Source organism: Planococcus citri, chromosome 2 (genome assembly GCF_950023065.1).
Source record: "Planococcus citri chromosome 2, ihPlaCitr1.1, whole genome shotgun sequence".
Classification (NCBI taxonomy): Eukaryota; Metazoa; Arthropoda; class Insecta; order Hemiptera; family Pseudococcidae; genus Planococcus; species Planococcus citri.
The window spans coordinates 41,200,272-41,228,265 of NC_088678.1; the positions used below are offsets into that span (position 1 = coordinate 41,200,272).

Genomic DNA, 27,994 nt, shown 5'->3' on the forward strand with positions numbered 1-27,994 from the left:
GTTCTGGAGTCTCCAGCCATTTTTTGGAAATTCTGGAATTTTAAAAAATGTCATAAAAACCGTCCAAATTGACTTTGACATGTATAAACACGATTGATATTCCACCAAATTTCTGCTTTCTGAGTCAATTTGTTGAAATTCCGATTTTTTTCACTTTTTGGCCCACTGATTTTCAGAAATTCGCAAAAAAATCGAAATAAAAATTTTATCACAAGAAACAATAAGGACTAACTTCTACTTATTAATAAGTTGCAAAATCCCAGCAAAATGCCAATCCATCAATTTTTACCTAGCTATGCTGTTCATACTCCCCCTCTACTTACCCCTTAAATTTTTCAGGATCTTTAGTTGACCAATTATACTAGAGTACATATTAAATAACTACAAGTAAAATTTAAAAAAACAGAATAAAAATTCATTTTTGAATTCTGATCCTCCCTCGTTCTTCGTCCCTCCTCTCCCGACGTTTCCTCCTCAAAATCAAACATCAGTATTTTAATTCCAACAAACTGATCCATAGGGAGGGCAATACAGAAGGGGTCAGCACAAAAAAAGAAAAATCCATCAGCACATTATCGCAAGAGGACTATCCTATCCCATCTCACCAAAAAATTACACCAACAAAGTATAGCCTAAAGCAATTACCGCAGGCACATGGCACATTCTTCGAGCCATTGTCATCATTACAGCTTTCATCCGGCCACAGCAAGTTCAATCGAAAAGACACCTTATGCAATATGAACACTTGTTCTACGACCATATCCACCTTTGCAGCTCTTCACCCCTCTTGAAAATTATTGTTAAAACTAACATATTGGAAATATCCGGTATAGGTTTTTTAAACCAGTTTCCTAATTGAAAATCTATGAGCAATATTATGTCATAGTGTGGAACTATCGGGTATTACGTAAATTCGCTAATAGGTACGTGCCAAGCATTTTTCATTATGAAACAACGTAAAAATTATCCATCCACTCGACACAACGCCATCGTTTGCATTGCTATTGGTTTGTTTTGAATTTCAGACGAACTTCGCTTCTTCCGATTACGCGCTTATTAATTACCATTTTACCTTCGTACTCGACCGGATAATTTAATTTTATCAAAAAAAAAAATTTACCATGTGGCTTAACAGGTTTTTAATATGGGTTATTTCGTATACATCGACGTCGGCTTTCTGGTCCATTTCATTTAAATTACAACCACAACACAGTATGCAACAGGAAAAAGTCACCACGCCAGAGGTTTTGTTTTTATTGACCGTACCATACGCCATACGATATATTCGGAAGCAGTGTCGGAATTTTAGACCAGAAATACCTCTACATAATAATTTATACGAAACAAGAATACACGTAGGTACGCGGCTAATAAGAAGATGATTTAATCATCGAGCATTTTTAGAAAAAAAAAATCCCCAATAAGCAGTTTCTAGTTGTAGGCAAATACATACAATATTACTGCAGTCGAAATTTATTGCATGCAACACGCCTCAAATGTTGAGATAATATCGCGTAATTATCTCCAAAAATAACTCTCTGGCCAGTAAGAATCTTTTAATCACTAAATTATTATCATATTTGTTAAAACGTTTTAAGTTACCTTGGTTAGCTTGATTTATATACTGCTTTTAAGAGAGGCTAGGTTTGAATTACTTTACCTCTTAATGATTATTATTATAATTATTTAAAATATTTCTGGCATGTATCATTTCACCACAGCCTTTACTTTACTTAGCTATAAGTATATACTTATTCGAATTCTCATCGTATAATGATACCTATTTAAACTTACTTTCTAAACATTAACAGGCTGACTTTGACTTATTGTATGTTGTATCGAGTGCCTGGGCCATTGATATCTTGCCAGAAATGTATTTTATTCTGTTTTGGTCATAAATTTCACTTGGCCCGAAGATCGATCCAAAATATTTTGTCGATTCATCGACTACTTTGTTTTGTTTACCTATAGGTATGTATTACATACGTATGTTTTTTTTAATGATTATGTCTTTGTAGAAGCTTCGTAATAAAAAGTAATTTATTGAAGAGGTGTAAAGGGGTTTACAAATGAGTTGGGTTAGAACAGAAAAAAATAATAAAGGCATCGTTTAGACCCCCTCCTCCTCAACAAGGTCAAAAATTGAGGTCAACTCAGGTTTTAGGAATTTTCAAAACTGGGTTCGATCTTCTCTAAAAAGCTCATAAAAAATGAACACGAAAAATGTTCAAATTAAAGTTCAAACTCTGCAGAAATGAACACTCGAGAAAAAAATTGAAGAAATTGAAACAATATACATAAAAATGCGACTCTTCTGTAATAAAGTTCTTTGATCCACGATATCCTTATGCAATAAATACGATGACACATAATCCTCTACCTTGATGAAAATTTTCAAATGACCTACGCTCATTCACTTCCTTACATTCACATTACATACTCCATAATCATTCGATCATTGCACCTCATTAAATGAATCAGCGTATCTAAAATAGGAAAAAAGAGAATTACACATACCTAGATAGAATAAGATGATACTTTAAATGCGATCATCATTGTATTCACTTCAGGGTCGCGTCTCTTACTATGTGATAATTTTTTAGTAAGGAAGTTGAATTTAATCTCGTCATCTTTACGATTTTTGGCAAGATTTTCAAAACAATTGATAATTTATCAAAATATTTAATATTTGTTCGCCATTGTCACCTGCAATAATTCATCCGCGTGTTGTTTTTACGTATTATTACGTATTTATTTTGATAGAGAATTTTTAATTTTTGATTGTTTCTTTCTTGCTGAGAATTTGAAGGGCAACCACGATCAGCCAAGTTGATTTAGTTTTGATTGCGTATTTTCAAGATGGAAAATGCATATGTGATTACCACCCAGCAATATCGTGAAGTCGAATAAAAAATTGAGAATTTTGAAAAAACATAAATAATGATTTTTTCCTCCTTCCTCATACGATGCATTTTCATCAGATGACTCGTGAATAGGTAAAGAGCGAACAGGTTTTAAAAATTTCAGCATTTTCAATGCCCAGCTAAAAACACCATAAAAAATGTTTTTCTTTTTTAAAGAAAAAAATCCAAAAAAGTTCTTCTTGAAAAACTCAAAAAAAAATTGTTTGATCCATCTAATTGCAATTTTTTTGTAACACCAAAAAATTATCAATTGAGCCCCAAGTTCAGAAATTTTTGAAAAAAGTAGGTATCATCACAGATGCCATAGCTAGCAGCATCAAAGTGCTATGGAAGGTGAAGGAGGAGGAGTTATTTTCAAATTTGAACTTCTGTATTTTGATTTGACCACCTACATTATTTTCTGGATTGAAAGCAGGTGATATTTTTTAAAATCACGAACGTTCTCCTCCTTAAATTTGGTGTACAACTTTCCTCAAAAAATACATCACTGAGAAAACACCAGAGGGCAAAGAGAGGAAACATCTTTCGCTGAGTAGTGCTTTTTATACACCATTTTATTTTTACGAACATTTCCTCGGATTTTCAGTCCCAAAAATTCCAGTGAGGTTTTTTTCAAAATCAAACAATCTACGGTTATCCAATTCGAAAAATGAATTTTTCAACTACATCGTATTTCAGTGAGAGGGGGAGTTGGAATTTTTCATACGAAATTTTCCTATTTTCAAATCACCCAAGAAAAAATGAAAGGAATTCAAATTTTGAAAGGAGAGAATAGGCGAATAAAAAACTTGATTTTTGAAGAAAAAAAATTGAAAAAACAGAACTTTTTAGTAATTTTGAAAAAAAAAACAGGACAAAATCAGGAGAAGTAGGTTGAGCACATGGAACTATTAGACAAAGGATATCGGTTCTTACAAAGTGACCAATACCTACTTTAAATTTTTCCAAGACTGTTGTAAGTACGTGTTCTGCACAATTTTGCAGTTTGTAACTTACCCCCCCCCCCCCTCATTCACAAAATCAATCAATTTTGCTAGCAAAAATAATACTATGATGAAATAACCCAAACAAATACAAATACATTGGAAAAGAAAAACTCTCTCCTTATTTTTCAAGCTTTTTTTATTGCAAAGTACTTTTCAAAAAAAAAAGCTTGAAAAATAAGGAGAGAGTTTTTTTCTGTTCCAATATTATTGGACTCCTTAGTTTAGGTTCATCCTTTACCAAACAAATATCTTACCTACCTAACTACACCTACTCATAACTTTTAATTTCAGAAAAATGTAATTTGGGGACCATTTTCTCGACTTTTTTTTTACGAATTATTAGCCCAAAATTAGGAATTGGGCATTTTTTTTTTTTAATTTGAGTTGACTCTGCGGTGAAAAAAAATCCAACTTCTTGAAAAGAGTCATTTACTCGAAGTTCGATCCTTTTTTGAAAAGAGTAGATCTGACCTATAACTCTCTTCGTTTGCTAACCCTGCCCAAAAGCTAAATCATAAACGATTTTTGACCTATTAGTAAGTAAAATTGGGTCATTCCATGCCAAATCGGCGGATTTTTGCACGAGGGGTCTTCGATTTTTTTCAAAATCAGATCGTTTGTAGAGGTCATCAAACGATGACGAATGACGCAAACCGGACATTTTTTTGATTTTTTTTGACGGAGCTGTGGCGCTTCAAAGTTCTCCAAAATGGCCGAAAATGGAAAATTTCAGTTGCAAATTGCTCCGGTTGTACGTGGTATAGAATTTTGAACTTTTTTTCAAATTGTAGTACTTTGAGAGGGTAATCGACGAGTGATGTCAAAATCAGTGTTGCCACTTTTAAAAACCCAAAAAAATCGATTTTAAAACTTATAATTTAAATATAACCACGATGTCCGCCAGTAAAAATTCTGAAAAAATTCTCAGTTTTAGTCCTTTTTATGTAGAATAACATATCAAAAAATTGGAGGGGCCTTTTTTTTCATTTTCGAGAAAAAAAAATTACAAGTTTTACAATTGCTGCAAAAGTACCATCAGAAACCTAAAAAATGAAAATTTTTGCATTTTTGAAATATTTTACCAATGTGTGGACGATAATGTGAAAAAAATCCCCCTCCCCTCAATTTGTCGACAAATTGACGAAAAATGCATATATTTCACTCTTGAAATAAAAATTTATAGCACGAAAAATGTCAATTCGTTGACAAATGGGGGGAGAGGGATTTTTTCACATTATCGTCTACACATTGGTAAAATATTTCAAAAATGCAAAAATTTTCATTTTTTAGGTTTCTGATGGTACTTTTGCAGCAATTGTAAAACTTGTAATTTTTTTTTCTCGAAAATGAAAAAAAAGGCCCCTCTAATTTTTTGATATGTTATTCTACATAAAAAGGACTAAAACTGAGAATTTTTTCAGAATTTTTACTGGCGGACATCATGGTTATATTTAAATTATAAGTTTTAAAATCGATTTTTTTTAGGTTTTTAAAAGTGGCAACACTGATTTTGACATCACTCGTCGATTACCCTCTCAAAGTACTACAATTTGAAAAAAAGTTCAAAATTCTATACCACGTACAACCGGAGCAATTTGCAACTGAAATTTTCCATTTTCGGCCATTTTGGAGAACTTTGAAGCGCCACAGCTCCGTCAAAAAAAATCGAAAAAATGTCCCGTTTGCGCCATTCGTCATCGTTTGATGACCTCTACAAATGATCTGATTTTGAAAAAAATCGAAGACCCCTCGTGCAAAAATCCGCCGATTTGGCATGGAATGACCCATTTACTAACAAGGGAGGAACATTTTTCAAAAGATGGTGGGCTGTAATCGTTCAAATAAACAGATCGTCAGGGATTTTTTTGATTTGAGCTTCATTATGATTCGGAATAGATTTTTAAACGATCGTGTCAAAGGCATTAAAAAATGGATACCAAACGATTTTGGGAGACAGACAAATAATTTTGTTTGCATTTTGGGAACATTTTGATTTATGATACCTTATTTTGGGCGCGAACAAGGCAAGAAAATGAGTTGTATGATTTTCAGGGTGATCTCTAGAATTTTATGAATTTTAAAACGATTTTTGCCTAGAAAATTTTTCAACAGATTTTAATCTGATATGAGAACCGCTACACACAAATCATTCGAAATAAACTCTCAATTTTTATGCTCATGTTCCATGCCAGGACCAAAGTTGACTGAAAAACGGCCAAAATAACTTGGCATTTTGTCCATTTCGATACAGACATCAATATGGAATCTGCTTCGATACATAACCATCACCATGAAGACGACACGATCATTGACTCTTCGATCAGCCATCATCATAACACAGACATATGCGACGACAAATGATTATACCACTAGGAAAAAAGTTACTTTCTTGAAGACTAAATTCCAACACACCTTGTGTATCTATACGACAATAGAAAGTGGACATCAGGAACCTATTGGTGGAATAGGACCGCAGTCCGTTTCGGATATATTACCGTTCACATTACAAACCTATTAAATACGGTTGCCAGCGGTTTAACCGGCGTTTCAACTCCAGCACGAGCCGCCTATTATCGCACAACGTGTTTTTTTTCCTTCGGTGTAATATGTTATGACAATCACATTACTTGGCTATAAAATAGTATACTCGTACTTACATTACATATGTATGTAGTACTTATACTATACTGGACAGTGGGCAGTGGGCAGTGGGCAGAGGGCAGTGGGCACACGTTAATATAGTACACAGTAGCATTGGTATATTTTACTCCTTTTGATTTGTGGCTATTTTCGACGACAGGTAAATATCACAGACGTATAGACGCATAGGTCTATATCTAAATCGTAGATCATTCTTTTTTGAAGCCTGTAATCCGCGTCATTGGTCGATTTGAATATCAAGGTGGGTAATTTCAAAGCCAAAACGCGCCTTTGTATTGTACATCGTTTAATAAAAACGTGTTCAAAATGTCTAATGGGTAAATCATTAAACGAATATTTAAACGGTTAAGTATTAAGTATATACGTGTATATGCGGAACTTGCTTAAGGCAACCCGGAATACTACGCCTTTAAAACTTTCTACGCGCTTACTATGTTAGTAATCTAGTACCGGTTCTAATCTATCGAATAGAGAGAAATTACATACGTACGTATATAAAACGTACATATGTAATATGTATATACGCGAACTGAGACGTGATTTAGATTTTTCTACATTTAAATTCCGTCTACGTCTGAATTTTTTTTCTATTTTTTTTTTTTACTTCATTTTTTTTTCTTTTTATTGTGTTTACACTCGCGATCAGTCCATAGTGCGACTCCAGGTACCGAGGCGACATTGGCGTTCAATTTTTAATAACGCGGAATAATCAAATTCGTACAGACCAAAGACCGTCGCGGCGCAGCGCGGCAGCCCGGAACGAATGCACGCGTTACATAATTTCCACATGTCATATTCGGTGTTGAAACCACATACCATACACCTTGTACAAAATTAGGCGTAGTTTTACCAAAAAAAAAATAAAATAAAAAATAAAAATATAGCCATCAATATTAAATAAACAAACCAAAAATTAATACCGAAGTAAAGCTCATCGTAAAATTTTATGACGAATTATGGCAAACGTCGGTTAAAATTTTAAAATTTACTCGCCGTTGTGGGTATACGTATGGTGTAAGAGCTGCGGGAATTTGACCGAAAGTTATTTCGACCTATTACGTAATAATGCGATGTATAAATCATCAATTTTATGCATTGCCGAGAACAATGTGACATTTTGACACATAATCAAAGATAACGTACAAATCATCGTGTGTATTCGCGGTTATGTTTCGATATGCTACAGTTGTGACGTTCAGAACGCAATGCACACTGAAAGAAAATTTTCCAATAAGGTAGTAAGCGAAAAAATTTCAAAAATTGTTGGGGAGGGTTCAAACAGTGGGGAGGAAAATAACCCCCAAGCTTCAGTAAGGGAAAATTGACAATTTCCATTTGTAATACAGAGGTACGTCTTAAAACTGCAAGTGGCAGAAAAAATTCCTATCGTGTTATCATCATTGACATTCCATAACGTTACCGAAATGTAAAGGAAATTCTTCTCTTTGAAAGCATATTTATCCTCTCCAGGGGCAACTCCGGAGCTATAATTTTTTCTGAGTAATTTTCAACTCAAGATGAAGGTTTCTGCTGAATTTGGTCAAAATCCGCTGACCATTATTTTTTAAGGAGGGGGAAGGGGATGTTCTAAAAGGGATGTAGGAAAACGAAATTTTTGAGCTTAAAATTCTTCACTAGTGAAATTCAGATTCGATTTTTTCTTAGAGGCTGTGTTTTTGAAGTAAGTATTATACTTAATCAAAAGTTTAAAAATTCAACTTTCATCGATTGTGATGGAAATTTTGAAATTTTTTGAGACCTTTTCACCGCAAAAGTTTGATTTTTGGGGAAAATCAAGAGTCATATGAGACATGTGAAAAAGGAAAAAATCTTGGAACATGAAATTTTCCATCAGTAAAATTTTGTTCAATTTTTTGTAGGAGGCTATACTTGGAAGTACAAATTTAAAAATTCGACTTTCATCAAAATTTTGAAATTTTTTAAAACTTTTTTATTGCAAAAATCTAATTTTTGAGAAAAATTAAAGGTCGTGTGAAAAAAATGAAAAGGAACAAAATAATAAAGGCGTTCAATTTTTCACCAGTAGATGAATAATATGCTTCAAATTTTTCTAAAAAGCTGACTGTGACTTTGAAATATTTTGAGCAGAATCTGATAAGTTCAACCTTCATCAATAGTTGAGAAAATTATGATGAAATTTCTTTAAAAATGTTCACTCCAAAAAATTGGTTTTTGGGGAAAACGGAAGTTCCTACGAAAAAATAAAAAGGAATCAAAATTATTATAGAACATAATGATTCAATGTTTTTTAGGAAGCTTTGTTTTCGAAACATTTTTTTAAAAATTCAACTTTGTTTGTTTGTTTGTTTGTGTTGAGAATTTTATAAAATTTCAAAAAATTTTCGTCATAAAAAACCGATTTTTGTGGAAAATTACGAGTCTAAAAAGTGAAAAAAATTATTATTGTAGAACATGAAATTTTCTGTTGTGTTACTGTAGTGTTTTTGTTACGTTCCTATCACATTACCTTCGGATTTATTTTTTTTTGCAAATTCATTCAACATTTTGTAAAAATTTTCAATTTTCTTATGATTTTTAAACGTACGAGGTAATTTTAAGAGCTCTTTTTTTGGGCACTAAAACACGATTTTTTCGACTACTAATTGATCAACACACAGCAGGTATTAGCCTATTTTTTTACACAAAACATTGCAATTTTTCAACTTGCCAACAATTTTATCGGGTGAAGAAAATATAAAATAATTGGGATCATACTTATTCGTGTAATAATTATAACTTAATTACACTTTTAATGCTGAAGCTCAAGTACATGGTACATATAAAATAATTTTAGCGAACTATTTTTAATAAATTAAAAATGCAAACTTACCTTTTTATGATTAAATAAGACATTGACACTTGGTTTACCCCGGCGTAATTCTGACTGATCGATGACGTCATCGTGTATAAGCGAAGCTGAATGTATCATTTCAGAAACCATAGCAACCTGTCTTTGTGCTTCTGAAAGACTACTGCAAGAAAGCAAAACGAACACAAAATAATTAAAAAATTATATTCTGCACAAAACAGAAAAAAAATTGAATAGATAATATAAGTCTTCTTAATTTTATTCCAGAGTAAACACTGGATATTCAAAAAAGTTTATTTCAAGGATCAGTCAATCTCCTCTTAATTTTCTCTTACAATTTCACAAATTTTCTTATTATTTTTTTCCATCAAATTCAAGTGTTTACCAACTAAACGAAAGGTAAAAATTGTTGACTTTTTGAAAATTTTAAACGTGAGTCACGAAAATTACCATCTTCGAGACAAGTAGTTCATTGAATTTTATAATAACAAATTTGCGTAAGATCACGAACCTCTTTGTTTGATTTTTCAATGACCATTTCCAGAAGGATTGAGGAATGAGTCATTTTTTCCAAGGTTTTAGCGTTATCACGAAGCTCGAGCTCGAGTTGTTATACAAAGAGGTGAACCCTTTTTTCAAAAGAAAATACCATTCAAAATTTACTAAGATTTATTCAAATTTTTGGCGAATTTCTAGATGGCAAAAAAATATTTTACCCTTTGACGAATTTAAATACAATAATATGTAGTTTCCAATGACGCTATAATCTGTTCAAACATCGATACTCAAATACAGAAAACGTTCCCATCGACATCTCGTCAGAAAAATTTCCAACATCTCAAGTTCCTAGTATCGGTAAAATTGTCGCCAATTCGTAGACTAGAATAAATCTAGACGGTACGTTCTTTGAATAAAATGCACCGGGGAAAAAAATCATCGAATAGGCCGATACCATTGTCTTAGAATATCAATATGCCTAAATGACGTCAGATTTCATTGTCACAAAGGAAGTCAATTGACGAGAAACGACTTCTAGGTAAAATGGATACGTCCAACGAAGGTACATACAAGTTGAATGATTTCGTATGAATTATGATCGTGCGAACGATGTGGGCACAAACCGCAGTGATTTTATGGTAGACCTTTGGTAGGTACACGAATAATTCATCATACTTGGTAATAAATGAAACAAACATGAAAAATGTATTATGATGATACGACTTTAGATATATACCGTTGTATTGCAAGTACATTTTTATACGTATTTACACGAATGAAAAAGAGAAGTGAGAGGAAACGACTCCATAAATACTTGGAAATAATTTACCATCAATTAATAAAACTCATGGACCAAACAAGGGAGTTATATACATAGAAAAAATAGGTACAAATTACTCGTATACTTAAATAGAAAAGGTAACGATTAAAATTTAAAAATACATCGACCACACAACAATGGAGGCAAAAAAATAATCGCCAATGGAAGACATCTTTATAGGATCTTAATACGAGTCGGTACCACGGAGATCGGATGATCATTACGAAAGGGTTCAATCACCACGTTAATCAATGAAAGTAATCAGTACAATATGAGATGAGAGTAGAAGAATAGAAAGAGAAAGAGAGACAAACACAACACGTCTAAATCTAAAACCATAATACGAGCACCTTTTAGAAGATAATCGCGTAACCACGTGAGAAATGAGAACTCGTTGCGAGTGTGTCAAGGCCGGTCACCGCTAAAAACATCACCCATACTTGTATTTTATAAATGTCCATATTAACGGGTATAAACTACCATATAATCCCGAAGGCTCCGAACATCATATTCAAAACTCATACCTTCTCCCCACACTAACCCCATTTTAACCAATAGAATAACATCCAAAATTACGCAACATCAGGCGAACTGGTCGCTAGATCATTTGTACGCAATTAGACAGTACAGCTAAAAAATTTGCTTTAAAGCGATAACACCATTTATAACGTTTCTCAATGTCAAGAATTTACCTTTAGACAGTCTAGCGTACCTTTCTATAGGTACCCAGCACCTTACCTACCACATAGTAGAGTAGCTCGGCGTGCCATTGATCTAGTTCATTATCTCAGCGACAACAAGTTCTCGAAGGTTTAATTAGGTACCTATAGCTCACCGTCAATAGTCACTAGTCAGCTACCTACTTACACATTTTTCAAAAAATTCAATCCGATTGAAACATTTTCTTGAATGGATGAAAAATTCACCATTCTCGTCGCATGATTCATCGAGATTACATAAATTGGCAACAGGTCACCGAATAGTCTAGCTGGACAGACGGTATAATAACTTTCTATACAAAATAATTGCATACCTAGTTTTGCACGAAAACGCCCCCGGGTTCGATTCGTAAATCTTTTTTTTTTCATCGCCATCGACACCTTAAGTACCAAATGGTTTCGAATTATTTTGACCTAATAGCATATAAATTAATAGTTCTACAGATTAAGACAAAAGTATAAATTAAATGTTAACAAAAAAAAGACCAAAGGTTACGTCGAATTCGTAACTCGAAGAAGATTACATTGAAATCCGAAGAAAGAAAGTTTGGCAATTCTTAGTGTCGTGGTTTCAGCCTACTTAATTACTTAACCATTCATTAGGATTTTGATAGGTACTCGAGTAGTGAGTATTTTTTTAAAGGATTTTTTTCATCACAAGTACCTAATGATTAGTTCATTCAACTCCTAATACGATGATGAGATTTGATCATTTGCGTCGTAAACGAAGGTGAAGGAATTTGAAAAATTTCTAAGCGGTTTTTTCAATTATCTGGAGTGGAAAAAATAAAATTTTCAAATTTCAATCCTCGCCCAAAACTCATCAAATACTTGAATATGAATGGAATTATAGAAGGAAGCCCAACATAGATCATTTTTGAACAACACGCAACAAGTGCACAAATACCTCCTTCCTTAGAGGAAAATCCTCTCAAACAGATCAAGTTTTTAAGGTGCTGATTTTTCAAAATTGGCATTTTTGTGACTCCTTTTATTATTTCTGCGTCATTTGAACAAAACGTCCTCATTATATTTTCGGTTATTTGCTCTTTCAAAGTCTGATATTTCAGTAAAAAGTCATCAAATCATATTCACAATACATGTATTGTATAAATAATCTACTTAAATATGTAATTTTTTCAACATTTCAACAAAATATTTTCAAATGATAAATTCAAAAATAACCACCCCCCCCCCTCCCATCAGCTTTAATCTCACTACCAAAAACTAGAATATCATCATTTTAAGCAATTCCAGGGACTCCGGCAACATTTTCATTTTTTCTAAAAATTTCATGTTTCTCTATAAGATTGGCCATTGGGCCACTAAAATTTTTTTAAAAATCGTTAAATCGTTTCCTTGTCATCTGAACCAAGTGATGAGGATTTCTCTACTCTAACAATCGAGCTCGAAAAGCCAAATTTTACGTGTTAAATTTAATTTTTCGATTTGTGACACATTTTTAAAAATTCTAATTGTACAAAATATGACCAAAATGTGATCGATCGATGGTAATTTTTGAACCTTCTTGGAACCTTCCGCAGATTTTGAGATTTTCCGGTTTTAGGAAAAAATTTTCAAAAAAAGGCCAAAATTAAATCCAGCACTCTTACATTGGAGGAAAATCCAAAAATTTGCTAGACGCTCAAATGGCTTGGAACCATAGTCAATCGGCTTTGAAGATCAAAAATACGATCTGAATGAAATATCAGCACTTTTTTATCTTGATTTTACCAAATTTTGATTATTCTATAAAAATTGAGTTAAATTAGGTACCTATAATTTTTTTTAATTCGCCAAAAATTTTAAAATGACTCACAGAATCTGAAATTTGACGATGGTGTTTTATTCGATCCAAAAAATGGCCAACTTGTTGTCATATTTGTTTTTTTTTTTGGGGGGGGGGGTTACTCGGGGTTCATACCGAAAATTACAAAAAATTGACCCCCCCCCCCCCCGATTTACAAACTAGATCATTAGAAAATATTGGAATTTTATTTGCATAGCTCAGAACTATCTCCCCTCTCTCTAACGCTCTTATCTATTTACATTTGCATAATTATGCCATTGGATCTCCTATTTTCTTGCTGATGATTGAACATTTCATTTCGCAGAAAAATTATCAACAAATACCTACACACTTGCTGAGGCTTTTTTGGAAACATTAAACGAAATTAAGAAATAATGGGGAAATTATAAGAATCTCACCGAGACTCAAGATCTAATGAGATTTGATCAAGACGTCGATAGCTGATGAAAACCATTATTACATTCGAGTTTATGATTTAATCAAAATTTTCCATAAAAATTTGAAACCATCACGTTTCAATTTATCTCTTCTAATAATTACCTATCTGCTCTCGCCACTCGAATGGAAAATCGAAAAGAAAATACTTATAATAAAAAGTATTAAAATTTTACGACCACGATCGATAATTACAGTATGCCATTGAACCACCCAACATACACGATTATTCACACGAAGTGCGATTTCAAGATACCACATCGTGGATCTAAAAAAAAGCCAAGCCACGCTACACACTCCAATTATAATTCTTCTCACGACTCAACAAATCACTAATCAACCGGTCCCTAGAATAGATACGATTCTAAGTAAAGGTGAAAAAAAATTACCAAAATTTTACACGTTTTTCGAGCTTCACAGGTGTTGTTGTTTTAAGGCTGAGTATCTGAAATTCGCTTGCATATGCGACCAGGCAGCATTGAAAATTGCCGGCACGTTTTTGGCTTAAATCCAAGAATTTTACTACACGGAGAAATGCTGCCATAAAAATACCAATGGACCGAGCGATCGATGCGATCGCGTTAATTGAAGGTTGGAAAAGCAAAACCGGAAGTATTGGGGGAGAAAATTACACCTCGTAGTTGTAGAACTAATTGATTGGACGTTTTGCAGATAATGACTATGGTTTCGATATACGATACGCCCATTACTCTAATCGCCTTACGCGAGAGTATACATGTGATCCAGTTAATAAACGAATCGTTTTACATAAGACGGCTCTTATTTTAGGTTATTTTCGGCGAATGCGATTTTTCTAAAGTCGAATCTCTTCGGGCTTCATGGAAGGCTGTATTATTGATAAATGCAACGGTGAAAAAAAATTCAAGTATATGATTATAATAAAGATCAACGGTTGCTTTCCAAGCTTCAAATATAGGTTCTTCTGAAAATTAAAACGTTCGAAAGTAAATTACATAACCGGTTATATTCTCACGTTTCTGGCAGTAATAATTATCTGTATAGATGAGCAGCACGGCCTTCTAAATGGTTAATCGTCGTGACACGTTGGGGTTGAGGTGGCACATTACCAACGATCTCGGTGACGCTTTAGGTACTACTCGTACCTTCATCATCAGCACACACTGTACGTAGTAGAAGGATCAGATACACACGACAATACATAAATATTCTCTCGAGTCTCGAGTAATACTTGAGAAGAGTGTATAGGGTCAATTTCGGCAGCCATGCACTATGCAGTCAAAATGTAAAAACGATGTTTGGAATTTCTTTGGGCGATTTCTCTTTATTTACTATTCGCCATTAGAGGACCGCTTCCGAAGGGTAAATATTTCATCAGGTCGTGTTTCGTATGGTATACAAAGTATATGCATCTATTTCTCTATACCCACCAGATACCGCATAGTTCGTTGCACTTTTCGGAAAAAAACCGACGAGCCTATAATAGGCTATTTATTATTGATATCTGGTTAAATTCACGCAAAGGGAGTGGTCCGGTTTCGGCTTCGGACCAAAATTATTTATGAACTCCAAAAACAGAAAATACTTGTTAAGCCTAACCCAGCTTCATTAAATTGCCGATATTTAACTATCTCCGTCACGAAGGTCAACAGGTTGCATAGAATGCACCTCTCCTCGTAGCACACATATCTATACCAAACACGTGCAGTGCAACGCTACGTATATATGCGTATCTTTCACCGAGTTTTTTTTTTCAATTTTCCAATCAGTTCCCATCAATGGATCACGTCTCTGCGGTATTATCGGCGGCTAAAAGAGAAGGCGCGATCTCGACCAGATATATTTTTTAATTCGTCATCGCCCAGCCACCGCCATCTAACCGGCTTGGCTGCTGCACATTCAACTTGTAATATCAAATCATCGAAACATAATGACGTGAAAATAGTTACCATTGTAATTAATCTTAATTAGCGCGTATTCTTAATCACGGTCAAGTTTACGAGATGAATTAAAAATTTCAACTACCTACACGTTGTAATTATGACGTTATCGCGTGAACATCTCGTTTCATTTTTCGCCTTTTTCACTTCCTACTACCTGTATCTATACAAGGTGTCCCTTTAGACGTCCGTCACACGATCGGAAAGGTACAAGGAACAGGAAATTTCTCATCAAGAGGGTGCTGAGTAGGTACTTGAGAATTTGAAGGACCACTAATTTCAATTTTTAGCAACGCAATACTACAATTTAGAAATCTTTAATTGAAACAAAACCTTAAACATTCTCATTCCCCAATTCTGCTGATCCTTTGATTTTTGACAAATTTTTGAAATGTCTACGGTAATGTATGTTAAAAGTAACTTTCATACTTTGGAAAAAACTATCTTCAATTCCGGAATCTAAAATTGAGACAAAACCTAAGTGGATCAAAAGAGTTAATTTTTTGATTTTTTTAAGCAAATTTGGTACCTTACTACCTATATACGAGTACCTTGGTCTTGGTACATCAGGAAAACTTGAGCAGCTGGAAACAGGAGAGATTTGATTGCATCTGAATAGATATTTTCAGACCTCATTGATCAGATCAGATCAGATCAGGTCCGAACATTCCCCGGATCCAATTGGATCTGACGAGCTTTAATTAGATCAGAGTTTTGATTTAATTTAGATCTGTTCAGACCTAATCAGATTCGATCATTTTCTCCTGGAGATCTTATCAAGTGAATTGCTGATGAATCAAGAGATTTTGGCGATTTCACTGATGAAATATTCAAAATCGAGTCATTGAAAAATCACGAAACTTTCATTTCCAAATAAGTAAGAAATTTTAAAATCAATCTGGTATTTTCATCCCTAAATCAACGATTTTTTTCATAACTTCACCGTTTTGACAACAAAAATTCATCAATTTTTCAATCATTCAATTTACTTCATCAGTCTATCTAATCAATGGATTTTTAGGACCTAAACTCAAGTCATAAATGAATCAATTAAATCAACTTTTTGAATCAGTAAGAAATCATTTATCAAATCACAGCATTACATCCACTAATTTATTCAGTGATCAGTGATCACAACAAGATTCCGGGGGGGGGGGGGGATGATTGAATCTGGTCGTTATATAGATCTAATCCGATCAAAACTCAATCTGATTCGATCCAGTCAGATCAAAATTCAGGAAATGTCCGGACCTGATCAAATCAGACAAGGCTGATTAGTGGGATTCCATCAAATCACCCCAATTGGGTCTGATCCGGTGTAAGTAGATCTAATCTGCAAATCAAAACTTTGATCATTGGATTCAGGAAATGTCCGGATCTGATCTGACCTTATCAGATGTATTCATTTTTCGCAGAAATTATTTGGACAAAAATGAAGAGGACTGATTGATTCAATGATTTTCCCTCGTTCGGATTGAAAAATTTTAATGATCCTTCAATTTTAACCATTAAACAGACAAAATCAGAGATATTTCATCAGAACTGATTTTGATCAGAAATCAACAGTCAAAAAGACATCTGATCTTATACTTCGTTTTTCATATCAACTGAATCAAGTACGAAAGGCATTCAACAGGACACCCTGTATACTGCCCATTTACATGCGAGATACCAATCAGCGAGCTTAGCAGGTGTCATTCTTAAAGCTCTTATTCAAACTTCCTGAAGCATTTAAAGTGCTCGATTTACATATGTTCAGATTGGTCGACACGATAAATCGCAGTCGCAAGAATCGAATGTGGGCTTGCACAACGCATCTCGCAGTCAAAGGAACTAGCAAGTTCTACAGCACTAATCGCATAATCAAAACACATTCCAAAAGTATTGGCATACAAGAAGAAAAAAAAACCTATTACGAAACATGTAAATTCTCAAATAGGTACTAGGTACCAACCAAAATAAAAAAAAGAACCAGGCAAGACAAGAATTGTAGGGTTGAACAAAGAAGAATACAAATGAGTGATCAAAGTAGGAAAAAAATTTCACGATGCTGGATTAAGGCCAATAAAAATTGGCAAATTCTTCATTCCTAATCAATAAACTATTGGGCTTTAATTTTATCCACAAATACAAAGCAACCGAGTAGAAAATTAACGGTTAGAATCAATTAATATCATATTCGACGACATTTTGAATCTGTCGTCGAGATATATTATTAATCTTATGCAAATTACAAAGTCACCGTGTGGTGTAAATATTTGAAGCTGATGCTCGTAAATCACTGAATTCGACGAAATTAAATTCCATAATCGTATGGATTTTTGAGCTTTAGAACCCGGAGATTTTGAACGAATCCTTGAAACTTTTCCATCGCCATTTTTGAAATACATGGGTATTTTTTTTCTTGGAGAGGAATTCACTAATAATAAGTTTAATATTTATTTTGATTATATTTTACACTTACTCTTTGTTTAAATGGTAATTGATGGCACGAGCCATTAGAATAGCCACCATAGGTCTGACTGCTTTTCCCTGGCCATCGAAGTAATACGTAGCTATCGTATGCAGTTCATCTTGATTTGTATTATATCTTAATTCCTGTGGAAAAAAATACATTAATTATTTTAATTTATGTATTCGGTTCTCTATAAGATCTTTCAATGAAGCAGGTAAAAAGAAAAAAATAGATTGAAATCAGACCAGAAAAAATCTTGTAAAATTCTTCATTGACGACAAATCAGCCCGCATAGGCAGAATACGTCATGAACAAGATTATACCTGCGATACTCATTAATACTTGTGTCAAAATAAATATAAATTTTAATCTATTCAGTAATTCAAATAAACGAAATCTCTTCCAAAAAAAAATCGTTCTTGCCTACGGCGGAGCCGCGTGATAATAAATTGATGCCGTAATTTATTGATAATAATATACTTTTATTTTAGAATTTTAATAATATACCCGTACGAGGATACATTTTATTTTAATTTTATTAATGATTACGCCAAATACGTAATTAATTCGACACGATTTGTATTCTCTGATTTTTGGCATTGTGAATGGGTAGGTAACTTGATGTATTCGAGTGGATCCACATACTCGAATGCTTGCATCAAATTTTTTGTTAATTTTTGTACTTTGAGAGTAATTAGCTCAAACTTTGATCAAAATTTCAATTTTTTTTTCAATGGAGTGTCAAACAAGATTCAAAAAACAAAAATTCAAAACTTAAACTAGGAGTATTCAACATTTTAATACCTCTACGAGCACTACAAATGAGAAATTAAAAAAAAAAAAAAAAACATGTAAAAAAATCAAATAATATTTCTGGAATATGTTCACTTCCCCATACCCACCTCCTCCCCATTAAAAATTGACAATTTTTCACATAAATAATCACTACCCCTCCAGCAAGAAAAAAAATACTACAAGAAACAGGGAGAAATATCTGAACATCCGCCATAATTCCCATAAATATCGAAGAATCAGGTGGTTGCTATTGAGAGCGCATGCACGTTAACCTTGACCCTATAAAAAAAAATGAAGTAATATTCGAATGATTATAGAATAATAATCGAGTCGGCGGCGTGCATGATAAGTCGTAAATAAATTTCAAATCACATTTCGGCTAGAACATGTCTAAACGCACATAACGTGCCATCATCTTGTAGTGCGTAGGAAAACCCCGCCGTCGTGTCTTCTAAATGGAGAAAATTTCCCGCAATGGACTGATTACATTTGTACATATAGAAAATGCATAATAATAATAGCGTATTGTAATTTACCATCTGGAATATAAGTACTTGCTGGATGTAAAAGTTACATGGGTCATTTTAAAGTGGTACTTGAATGAGATTTATATGTATACCTAGATGAGCAGCAGCCTTGATCTCTTATTGCGTAAGTAGCGTGTAATCATGATCGTTTATTTCGAGATGGTTGAAATTTAAATAATTTCTTAATTAGCAAAGAATTTCTAACGGAGAAAAATTCGCATAGTGACATTAAACTTGTAAATCGTGTTCTTAATCGCTGTATATAAAACTGAATAAATTGCAAATTTTCTCAATTTAAGGGTAAAATTTGAAAAAAAAATCCACTTTCAAAAGCTGTATTTTCACTTTCTGATTGCAAAATACACGACTCGTTTCTAAGGTACTTTCAAAGCCTTTCAGTTCATTTACTTAGGTACCAATGAAAGTAACATACATAAAATTTCCAAAAACCAAATTCTCGATTTTTTAAATTTTTTTATCGAAGGGAAATAAGACGTAAGCATTTAAAAAATTGAAAATTTCAAGCATCAAAAAAGTGGATAAGTACGTTTTCCAACGTTTTTTAAAAAAGAAAATTCTTGACATGTAAAAATTTGATTCTGAGCAAAATTATTTGAAATTATTTCCACAATGGCGTAGAGTATAGAATTGGGGGGGGGGATGAAAATAAAAAAATTGGAAAGTATCAAAAAAAAATTACAAAACTTGAGGAGATTGAATTTTCAAATAAATCATTTTAAAAAATCAAATCATCATAAGGTGTCCAAAAAATATTTGTCAAAATTCAAACGCGGGCTTATTGCATGAACATGAATAGGGGCCTATCTTGGCACTGGGGGAGGGGGGCAATTCAACAGTCAACTCTGTAAATGTTGGTTTTTGGATTCTTGGATTCAATCAGTCATTTATCATCTATTCTAATCAATCAAATTAGTAGTAGTTCAGTTTTTCCTTCTTTTTTCCCCTCTTTTTTCAGCTGTTTAAGGAATTTAGGCAATTGCATGAATGCAAGAATGAAGTTGGAAAATCAAAATGAACATCCAGAAAAAATGAAAATTGAAAAACATCAAGATTTTTGAGAATATATCTCACAATTATTGTATCTATACAAAATTATCATCTAGGTACATATTTAATTAGAAAAAAGAAACTGTAAAAAAGATGAGAAATTATTATTGAAATGGAGAAAACCTCTATAAAAATACCTGTCGAGCCTTCGGTTTTGGTGGGAATGTGAGTTTTGATTGGATCAATGCAATGATTGAATTTTTAAACAGTTTGAACCCTTAAAGGCATGGCCTTGAAAATTCTTACAGAAAATTACTTGATCATAAGAAATACGCTACAAGAAACAGTAGAACTCTATTCACTTTTTGGAATCGACTAATTGGTGTCTTTCCTGGTTCTGTCACCATATTTTTTTTTTTTTTTTTTTTTTGTAAGCGACATGTGAAAGGGACATGTTAAATCCAAAAAATCAATACGTATTCAAACTTGACGACCTCGACTTAATTTTCAACAATTTTTCAAACTATGTTTTCAAAATTAGGGCACTACGGGAAGATCAATGGGTCAATAAATGATCAAGAGCACTGAAGAATCATACCCTCCCCCCCCCCCTTCAAAAAAAGGAAATATTCGAACTTCTTCGAAAACTTAACAAAACGATCCATCATAAGTCGATCCATTTTTAATATTCCAGTATTTTGACCATGTTCGAGGACACAAATAAAATGACTAGAATGAGAGAGGGGGTTAGAGTGGGATCGAAAAAATGAATCAATACTCAAACGCATCGCCTTTAAATAAGTAATAAACTAATAATCAATACTTAAACCACTTTGTTTGAAAATTATTTCGATTCTCGATCAAAAGGAGCCTTTATTTCTCAAGGGATGTTGAGATTCCATTTTGAAAACTTTCAACAGAAATAAGAAGTTTTCACCGGAATTTTTTAAAGTTTTTAATTTAGCTTTTTGTCCAAGTATTTCATGAGAAAAGTTGAGCTTTCATCATGAAAGTTCTTTTTGAGCTCTTAAAATGTCAATTACTAATTTTGAATTTCCAACTTGCCCTTTTCAAACTTTCGCGAATCAACAAAATGGACGATGACGAATGGTTCTTACGTGTTGGCGAGTTTAAAATGAACGATTAATTCGATTTGAGCATTTCAGCTTTAAAAACAGCCACTTGCGGAATTTTGAACATTTCAGTTCAATAAGCGAATTTTTTTGAATTTTAAAATTTTCATATTTCACAAATTGAATAAACATCAAAAAATTAATTTCAAACATTAAATTTTAAATTTTGGGGTAAGGAGTCTGAAGTGAAAATTTGATCGATTTTATATGTTCGTTTCATTCGATTTGGCTCGTGTCAGATTAAGCAAGTTCCCTCTTTAGATCACACTTTTTTTCAACAATTTCTTCGTAATATTTTCAAAGGTCGAGAAACTGAGATAAAATTGTATTTTGAAATTAGGGGTGAAGACATCTTTATTGTACCTCTTCCCATTCAATTTCCTCATAAAAAATTCAACTTTGAAATTTTCAAGTCAATCAATTGGTAGTACTTACTTGTCTAATATCTCTGAATATATATTTTAAATCATCCTCTAATAAGGTGTAAGGATCGACGGTTTGGTAATCAGGCAATTCGGTAGAATAGTGACGTATACTCGAGCCAGAGGTTTGATCTGTTGTATGTGATGACGTCGTAATTCTTCTACATAACGAGGGACAAGCGGTAGCTGTGCATTCTGCAGTTAAATATGTACATTGATTCTGTAACACACACAAATCACGACAAAACTACAATTAGCATTCGTTTATAAACATATAATTATCAATGTAGGTACTAGGTACATTTATAGTGCGTGTCGCTGCATCGACATCCTCGTAAATCAAAGATGAGACACGACATTCGTGTGTATTTCGCAACCAGTCTATTTTTAACCGAACAGGTTGCTGCAGTCGAGATACTCGTATTCAAATAGGCATAACGGTTCTACAAAAAAAAAAAGTTTTTTAAAAGACAGCGACGACGTGTGTATTTGGATGTATATTTTTTCGAAGTCCGAGTATAAAGAATTAAAACTACATATATATACGAGTAATGCCCTAGAAACGATCTAGATAATGGCGCAATCCGAACACCCATTACAAGTCAACAGATCCACCACGCTACGTCTCATCTGTAGGTACATTTCTCTACTCGTATGCTGTGTATTCCAATGCACACACGTACGCTTCGAGTAAATCCCTTCAGAAGTCGGTATGTCGCACTACGTCAGGCTAAGCAGCAACTTGTTCTAAATACCCAGTTGGTCATCGATAAGTAGCCAACCTTCAAATCGAACCATAGGTATACACGATGCAGACATACGATCTATTCTGTAATAGGTCTGCGCGACCTGTCATCGTATAGTCATAGTCATACACAGTAGAGAATATAATCTCGGATATCTATCAATCGACCATTAAGAGGAAGTACCTGCACCCAAGATGACAAGTAGATAATGCCAAGTCATTCCGTACCTATTCTATACGTACGTACACAGATATAGATACATAAAGTTCAAGTATACGAAGCAAGCAATACCCATCATAGATATACAGCCGAACGAATTCGGCTAAATTTTTTCTCATAGTAACGCGTTCAAGACACTCGAGTCTCGAGAATCATATGATCTAAAAATATGGATTTTTTTATTAGGACATCGTCTGCCCTCGCCGCCCAGTATTTTCCTATACACACAGCAGATAGGCTACACGAAAAAGAAATGGGAAAAAAACCTCATCGACATAATCACGACAAACGTCAATTGATTCTTTAAACGCTTCCAGCGTGAATAATGAAATTATATAGTATCCCAGACGACGTAGGTACTCGAAGTACATACTAGGTATTCCACATTCCAATATACGAACATGGATAATGATCCGATACGGATTTTGTCCAGTTCGCCTCTATGTAAACGTGCGAGTGTATTGGTAGTACGACTACGATGTCTGTATAATATGTGAAAATTTCAATAATCTCCGATACACATACGCTCCGCTCCGGCTGCTGGATACTCGTATACAAGAAACCGCAACAACACTCGGGTGTCAGGTGCGCTGCTTCCAGCGGTACCACATACTCTACGTGATGGCCACCGAGTCGTATAATTTCACCGGTAATGCAACGTCCTTGATAAACGACGTCGTCGTCGGAGATGTTAAATTGCCGATATCCCAGTGCAGGTACAGAGGGCATACACCAATATATTCTTCAATTTAAGCTCGCCATTTAGCTTGCTGCTTTCTCTTTTCGGTATTCCAATTCGTAGAGTAACTTTATCTCGTACATATGTACCTAATTACGCCAACAATAATACGAGGGTGTCTCGTCTTCGTTGGCTAACTCGTATAATGGTTGCTAAAATTTTCTCGTTGGATTTTTGAGAACAAAAGTGTTATAGGACTTATTAGCATTTCATTAATTGAGAAATTTTACTTTTACGCATTCTAATAATTTTTTCGGTGAATTTTTTTTTCATTGTATGTAAAATGTTTTCGCAGACGAGAGCTATTTCTTGAAGAAAGTGGGGAGGAGGGGGCACGAAAGTGAAATATACCATTTATCAAATGGAAAACGAAAATGCTAAATTGAGAAAAAATACATAATTTGCACCGAGTGTGAACAGCGACACGTGCTTCGTGGTAGGGATTATCACTTCTATACATTTTTTGATAAGTGCGTAAAACATTTCAATTTTTAGTACTCTGCAGTCACTAAAATTAAAGTACAATCGTTTGTACCACATAAAACCAATATCACACTCTCAAAAAAATGGCAAAGGTAGAAAAATGTTCCAAAATTGACTTTTGTAGGTACAAGCCATTAAATAATTCATCATAAATGAAGGTCATTTTCATACAAAATTAAAAGAAAAAAAAAGCTTGAAAAGTTGTTGCATCAAAAAAAAATCGAAGAAACCACCGAGAAGTAACATTTCTAATGTTGGTGTTCGAAAAAAAGGAGTGAGAACAGAAATGAAGTTTGAAAATTATTTTTTTCATGCACCTCTCCCCTCAGCTCAAAAAGTGAAAAACCGATAATGGATAAAATTGAATTAATACGCTCAAAATACACAAAATTTTTCAAAAAAAAAATACAAACGTACAAAAAAAATTTTTTTGTATTACCTACGTTTATTTTGAAGAAGAGAAAGGGGTAGCATTAACTTAAAATTCAAATGATGAGGGGAATAGTGGTTCTCAAAAGTACTAAATACAAGTAGATAATAAACCATTGATTAATTGGTATAGTAAGTACGTTTACGATCAACATTGTTAGAAATTATTTTAAAAAGTGAAAACTCACCAAAAAAACTACTTAGTTAGAAATGAAAAAATGTCTCAAAATTCCATCAAAAATTGTTTTTAAAACATGTATTTTGAACATAACAAAATTGACTTAGCATTTTTACATTTCGACAATTTTTACAATCATTAGAATTTTTATCTTATGTACTTAATGTTAACCATATTATGATGATTTTTTGAACGGTTTTTACAATTTTTAAGCATTTTTCTTGATACAGTATTTCAATTTCATTAAGTGTTATTAGTATGTATTTGAATAAGTATTTTTCCCTACGTTCAGCTACGAATTTCAGAAAAATCCACAGTCCATATTATGGATTACTGCAAGAATTTTGAATCTGGACTGAACACTTCACAAATCTATCAAAAATCATAAATTTGCCCAAAATTCGATATCAGATCGCAAAAAATCAAATTTTCAATTGAGAAATTAAATGTCGACTGTTCTTTACTGACCAATTTATTTTCAAAGTCATCACAGAACTAAAAATGATACCAAAAATTCAAAATCCATTCAAAAAGCTACTCACATAGTGTACCTATTCCAATTTTTCAAAAAACCTTGAAAAATCCATTGAAAATGATATGGTAAAAAGAATACGCAGTTTACAAAACTCGATTTTGGATTTTGAAAAAAAAACAAATATATACTCAGAATTCACAATCCAGATTTTGCAAAATCTGTGTGAAAAGAAGATATTTTAAAATCAGTTCTTTGGTCGTACCCAATACTCATCAAAATAATTTTTATCATTTTTTTTTTTGTTTTTAAAATAGAAGGGGAAGAGAATGGGGAAGAGGAATCTACTTTTACCAAGTATATCTAAAGCCATATCTTATTTGATGATTTTTTGAAATTTTGGCCCCTTTGTTGGGGCACAGAGGGGCATGGGGGGGCACAAAAAATAAGTTCATATTCGTACTCAGCGACCTCGAAAACATACCATTCAATATATCACTCGATGGGGCACAGGGGGGCTTTGAGGAGTTGGACCCAGAAAATAAGTTGACATTCGTATTCAGAGACCTCGAAAACATACTATTCGATATATTGCATGTCCAGATTCGTTTAATCAATGTTGGTGTGATTAATAGTTGGGTGAGTAGACTTTGTAAAAAAAATTTAAGCGAAAACGAATGATATTAAGTGATAACTTTGATTAATTTATTGGACTGACTTTTTTTGAAACACCTACTCTTTCCACGCCTTTTTTTAGACACCCCTCTTGAGGGATGAGTATCGAGCGAAGTACCAAATTGTCGAGAATTTGAAGGGGAACATTTTTAGTCATGGTAGTTTTTCTCGTAAACCCAATATTTTCGGAGTAAATCGCAAAAAATGTAAATCGGAACCGGTTTTAGCCCCCTAAAAAAATTAGCTCCAGGGTTAGGAGGTTCGTTTTTTTTTGGTAGTTCAGGGGGTTCATCTGAACACATTCCCAAAGAAAAGATTTATGTGCCAATTTTTTCTTTTTTGCTGTCACTTTTTTACGTTATTTTCCCGCTCTATAAATTCTACAAAACTTTACAAAAATCAGAAAAGTTACATCACTTCAGAAAAAATTTAATATTTCAAGATTCAGGAATAAAATTATGATGATACGAGATTTAAAATTTTCGGAAGCCCAAATTGATCAAAAAATTTTAATATACATACATTCTGTGAACCTTTTTTAATGAGTAGTATTAGTTTAATTTCAATCAAAACTTGGCACTAAATTGCCATAAATGGAAATTGTTTTTTAATTTTTGGGAATTTTTGAACTTTTCGTAAGTATTTTCCAATTTTCTACTTTTTTCACAATTTTTCTTCAAATTTTGGTACCAACTCTAAAAAAAATCACCAAATGGTCAAAATGCTTACTTATAGTATCAAATGACGAAAAAAGTAACAAAAGTTACCAAAAAGTAACCTTGCTCCCCCTCCAAATTTAAATGAAAAAAAAGTTTCAAAAAAAGTCATAAGGAAAGTGCAAGGTTCCAGATGCCTATACGCAGATAATTCCAAAAAAAAAAAAAAATTGAAGAGCCATCGAGTGCTTCAAAAATGCAAAAAACAAAATGAAATGAAATAACGAAATAGGCCTTCTTCAAGATGCATCTGGAGGCATCAGACACCGACAGTCGAGAACTGATTCAACAACGATTAAATCACCAGAGAATGCATTCATTGATGAGATGGGGAAAAAACTCCATCTCCAGTCTCCGATTCTTATCACCGCGTGAAAGAAGTCATCCAATCCATAACTCAGACATTCCGACGCCAAGAAAACCATTACGATGCGCTTGCATCTTCTGCTCTATGCATAAAAAGTGCGCGCGACGTTTCGGAATGTGACATCCCTTGACAGGTTTACAATGCAAATGGGCGCATTCGGAGGCTGGGAGCAATACGAGTACTTAGTCGAGTAGATATACGACGGCGGCGCGGCGGCGACGCGAAAGCAATGGCGATCCAGCTCAGCGGTCCATTAACCGATGAACTTGATCACGGTGGTTGAATTTTCTATACTCGTTCACTGTAGAGTGATGCTGCTTTTCATAGACACCGAACCGCACCGACCACCGACACCGACAACATCGGGCAGACCGAACAAGAAACAGCTGCAGAGGAGGAAGAGTGAAAGAGGGGGAAAGCGTCCTCGACATTCTTAACATGGTTTCAGGAAAATGATGATACACGCGCGCGCGGAGAGAGGTCAATCCTTGTAAAGAAATTACATAACCGATATCGTAACAGAATCGCGCTTCTCGCGACGTTAAAATGCCACGAAGAAAGGTGAAGGACAACTTCGATGTTTGCTAGTCCTCCTATCTTACTCCTTAATTTGTATTTCGGTTATGTAATCTCTTTAAATTGTTCGGCTGGACATCGCGTTGTATTTTCGTTTAAATCCATTAATAAAACAAGTTTACAGCCACTGCCAGCGAACTCCAACTCCGACGCTCATGATCACACACCACACGAAACATATAACCGAGTATAACCCCATGCACCTGAGGTGAAAAATTTCTTCGATACGTCATTGAACGAGTTCGCGTAATATTTATTTATAATAAAATACGTGAGGACAAAGGGAGGATGTGCGAAAAAGCAACCATAAGCTAGTCAAAAAATTCGCGTTTTTTGGCAACATCAAAGCAATTATAATGATAATGGACACACGGATGCCATTTTGGTGTGGACTTGCCAAAAATCCTAGACTGAATGGCTCTCAGAAAATCAGGTCTTCCATCGGCATGATT

The 27,994-nt window shown here is 33.8% G+C and overlaps 1 protein-coding gene and 1 long non-coding RNA gene across 3 annotated transcripts in view; both read right to left on the reverse strand.

Moving 5' to 3' along the window:
- LOC135835800 (uncharacterized) overlaps positions 1-27,994 on the reverse strand; it is a 467,845-nt gene that overhangs the window by 308,190 nt on the left and 131,661 nt on the right. The window lies entirely within an intron of this gene.
- Positions 1-27,994, reverse strand: part of qless (decaprenyl diphosphate synthase subunit 1 qless) — a 67,131-nt gene that overhangs the window by 20,908 nt on the left and 18,229 nt on the right. The window contains exons 2-4 of the mRNA XM_065350202.1: positions 21,956-22,162; positions 18,067-18,200; positions 9,423-9,564 (exon numbers count right to left, since the gene is read on the reverse strand). Coding sequence (XP_065206274.1) covers positions 9,423-9,564; positions 18,067-18,200; positions 21,956-22,162 — 483 coding nt within the window. The remainder of the gene's footprint in view (positions 1-9,422; positions 9,565-18,066; positions 18,201-21,955; positions 22,163-27,994) is intronic.